Genomic DNA, 3,390 nt, shown 5'->3' with positions numbered 1-3,390 from the left:
GTGGAATAAAGATAAGATGACAGAAATGCCAGAGAAGCTCATGTTTTTCATTGGACTAATTTCAAAATAAGAAGCACATAAATTCAAACAATTAGTGAACAACAAATGATTAAAATGTTGAATGGAGTCGATTGTAGTTCATGTAATCCATAAGAACAAAATGGCTCCCACCTTGTCCCCTTTAACATAATAGCTGAGAGTTAAATTAGCTTTCTAGATGCATTGCAAGACCTGAAGATGGGTTAATATACTAAAAATGTATCCCATAACAAAATGATAATGACTGCCTAATCGATCCAACAGCATGAAAAAAAGCCAGTCTTATTCAAATAGCAATGACGGCGACATGTGCATTAAATGATAAAATTAAGCAATCACTCAACATACCTTTCCGCGTTTGCAATGGATCAAAACTGGATGATTTCTTACATCTAAAAACACAGACAAAAAAGAATATAATTAAGATATATATTTATATATACATATATAAAAATGAAAAGAAGGGCAAAATTAAAGATTCTCGTAGAATATAGAGCTAACTATCTAGGAAACTATGTCAGTACCAATTAAGATTTTCAGAGCCTCCATGATAGTATCCTTGGGAATTGATACAGGGGGCTCCTGTAGATGCATACAGAAATTATGAAAAAAAAGCGGAAAAATAAATAAATAAATAAATAACAAACAATTCTTCATTAGACAACCCCATCATAAGTTGCCGAATAATATATAAATTTACTTCGAAGCTATTTGCTAATTTCATTCTACACAGGGCTTTGAGAGAAAAGCAAAAACTGTACCGTTTTGCCTTCAATTCCAAAGTGGAAGAGCCGAATGTTCTGAGCAGCAAGAAACTTTAAATTTTCTTCTGGATAAGGCTCTGGACACAAATATCTGCTCAAAATTTGACAAATTTAAATCTTGAGAAAAATATAATTATGAATTATAAAGAAATTAGAAACAATTAATAAAAATAATAATGAAGAGAAAAATTTTACATGATGGATCGAAGATTCAGGGTTTGAAGGAAAGGGAAATTGGAGGATTGAGGAAAGCCGGATCGATAAATGCCTTCTTCAACCATTGAGAAATTCGGCGGCGGCACCAAAACGCCGTCGCTTTGGTTGTCTCCTTCCGTTATTACACACATCGACGCTTCTCGTCTCGTCTCTTCTCTTCTCTTCTCTTCTCTTCTCTTCTGGTCTCTTCTTCTCCTAAAACTCAAATGGAGGATCAAAGAACTAGAATTCAAAGAACTAGAATTCTAGAAAGAAGAGAAAGAGGGAGATTAGGACTCGGAAGCGAGGAGGAGGAGGAAAAACGGCGTCGTTTAAGAAGGGGCACGAGTTTGTTAGGATTCAGATTCCCTGTAGGGTCCGAATCCGTAATTGGGAAGTAGAAAACGAAAAGCCGGTGGTTTTATAACAGAATAAAATTATTTATTTATTTAAAGTAAAAATTATTTATTTATTTGGACTTGACTAGCTTACAGAATCTGTAAGCTACAGACTGCAGCATCAGCCGTTGGATGTAGTTGGATGTGAAGTGAGAAACTAAACAATAGAAAATCGGATGTTGGGATGACGGGAGATGTTTGTTACAGAACCTGTACCATAGAAAGGTCCTATTTATTTATTTTCTAAATAGTAGGCGGCGTAAAAGGAGGGAAAAGGGGAACTGGGGTTGTGTTAGTGGTCTTTTTGGACTTTAGAATTGATTGGTCAATTTTGAGATTATTTAAAGAATTTGAAAAAATTAATTAATCAAATAAATGAATAAATAATTTTTGAAGTAGTCTTTTAGTCGTAGGTTCAAAATTCAAATGTGGACTTGGACTTGTAACTTGTTTTGTTTTCCCATTTTCGAATGTTCCATGAATCCTTCTGATTCCGACACGTGTTGCTTTCTCAATCTCTTCCCTTCCTTCGCTTTTCCTTTCTGACAATATATCAACCATAATTACGTTAGAGTACCTATGGTTTCACGTTCCCTCAAATTAGGATAAATTTAATTCATTTGTATCAGATTGATACAATCTCCTCCTCCTTGTCAATCTTGGTCACTAGAGATTTTCAAGTTAGGTTAATAGTTTAGGTTTATTTCACCAGATTTCCCAACCACATTTTTAAAGATGGGGATATTTCTACCCCATTATTTGTGTAAACATACCCCATTTTCAAAGTATAAAAAAAATAACTTCACATTATTTCTAATAAATATAGATTAATAATAATATTTATATGATTAATTAATTAAATCACTCTTATATTTCTTTTACTTAGGTTTTTTACCCCTTTTTTTTACTATCAGAGTTGTTTTAATATAAGTTTTATTTAATTATTTTACCTTTATGAAATAAAATGACCTAATTACTTGAAGGATTATGTATTCTTTTATCCAATTCTTTAGGTATTTAATTTTGTGACTTACAATTTAACTTTTTAAATGAAGCCTAATAATTTTCATTCAATAACATAAATTTGACATGTTGATAATTTACAAGAGTATTGTCTTATAAAGGCAATATGTTAGTTTAATTAAAGGTTAGTAATCATACTAATAAAGTGGCATTGGCTAATTAGAAACAATGAATTTTGTATAATATGAAGTTTTTGTATTTATTTTCTAGAGGTGGATGGATTTATAGAATTTATGGGGTAGAAATATCACCACCCCATGTTTAATTGGTATTAATTAAAAAAAATATCGAATAGAAAATTTAAGTTAGAAGTTGTTAATTTTATCTCAAATCTATTCTCATTTCTTATGCTCTGTTCCATCTCATTCTAGTCATAGAGCCTATGGTTACTTTAGTCTAATTAGGTCTACGAAAAAAAGATTTAATTTTATAATTGAATTTTCAAAGAAACCGCTTATTAAATCTCTAAATTGTAGTTTATAATATTAAGTTTTGACCATAACAATTTCATTAGAGGAATGGATTTAATACAAATGGATAACTATATTGTTGCATGAGAAATCATAAAAGTTGAGGGATTTAAATGTTATCTCCTTTTTTAGTACACGGATTTAAGTGTTATTGTCTCTTTCTTTTACTGCACGGCAAGGTTGAATTGTAAGTTTATTAGGGTTTAGAATTACTCGTAAAATGTAACCAGTTTCAGTTAACAAGATGATGGCATACGTCTGAAGGAAAAATTGTTTTGACCCATTTGCTTTTAAATTGTAAAATCAAACTTTTTTACAATTTTTGTAATGCTTTGCCATTATTTTTCCAATGGCTGTGGAATTAAGGCTTAGGCCGTGGAATTTTCTGTGTATCATTATGGTTTATGATGGTTTTATGAATTGGGTTTGATTGGGCATTATGAATTACTGTTTAAAGTGTTTGTGAATTGGCTATTAATGAATTAGGGTTTAGGATATTTA

The 3,390-nt window shown here is 31.2% G+C and overlaps 1 protein-coding gene across 1 annotated transcript in view; it reads right to left on the bottom strand.

Annotated features, from left to right (window-relative positions):
* The window catches only part of LOC18038304 (tyrosine-protein phosphatase DSP3), a 2,305-nt gene extending 870 nt beyond the window's left edge, over positions 1–1,435 (bottom strand). Inside the window, exons 1-4 of the mRNA XM_006428520.2 lie at positions 999–1,435; positions 801–894; positions 564–621; positions 388–431 (exon numbers count right to left, since the gene is read on the bottom strand). Coding sequence (XP_006428583.2) covers positions 388–431; positions 564–621; positions 801–894; positions 999–1,150 — 348 coding nt within the window. The 5' untranslated portion in view covers positions 1,151–1,435. The remainder of the gene's footprint in view (positions 1–387; positions 432–563; positions 622–800; positions 895–998) is intronic.
* Positions 1,436–3,390: the final 1,955 nt, after the last annotated feature.

The sequence above is a fragment of the Citrus clementina genome, unplaced genomic scaffold (assembly GCF_000493195.1).
Source record: "Citrus clementina cultivar Clemenules unplaced genomic scaffold, Citrus_clementina_v1.0 scaffold_6, whole genome shotgun sequence".
In the NCBI taxonomy this organism is placed as follows: Eukaryota; Viridiplantae; Streptophyta; class Magnoliopsida; order Sapindales; family Rutaceae; genus Citrus; species Citrus x clementina.
The sequence above is the reverse complement of the archived record's forward strand: the minus strand, read 5'-3'. Positions and strand labels throughout refer to the sequence as shown.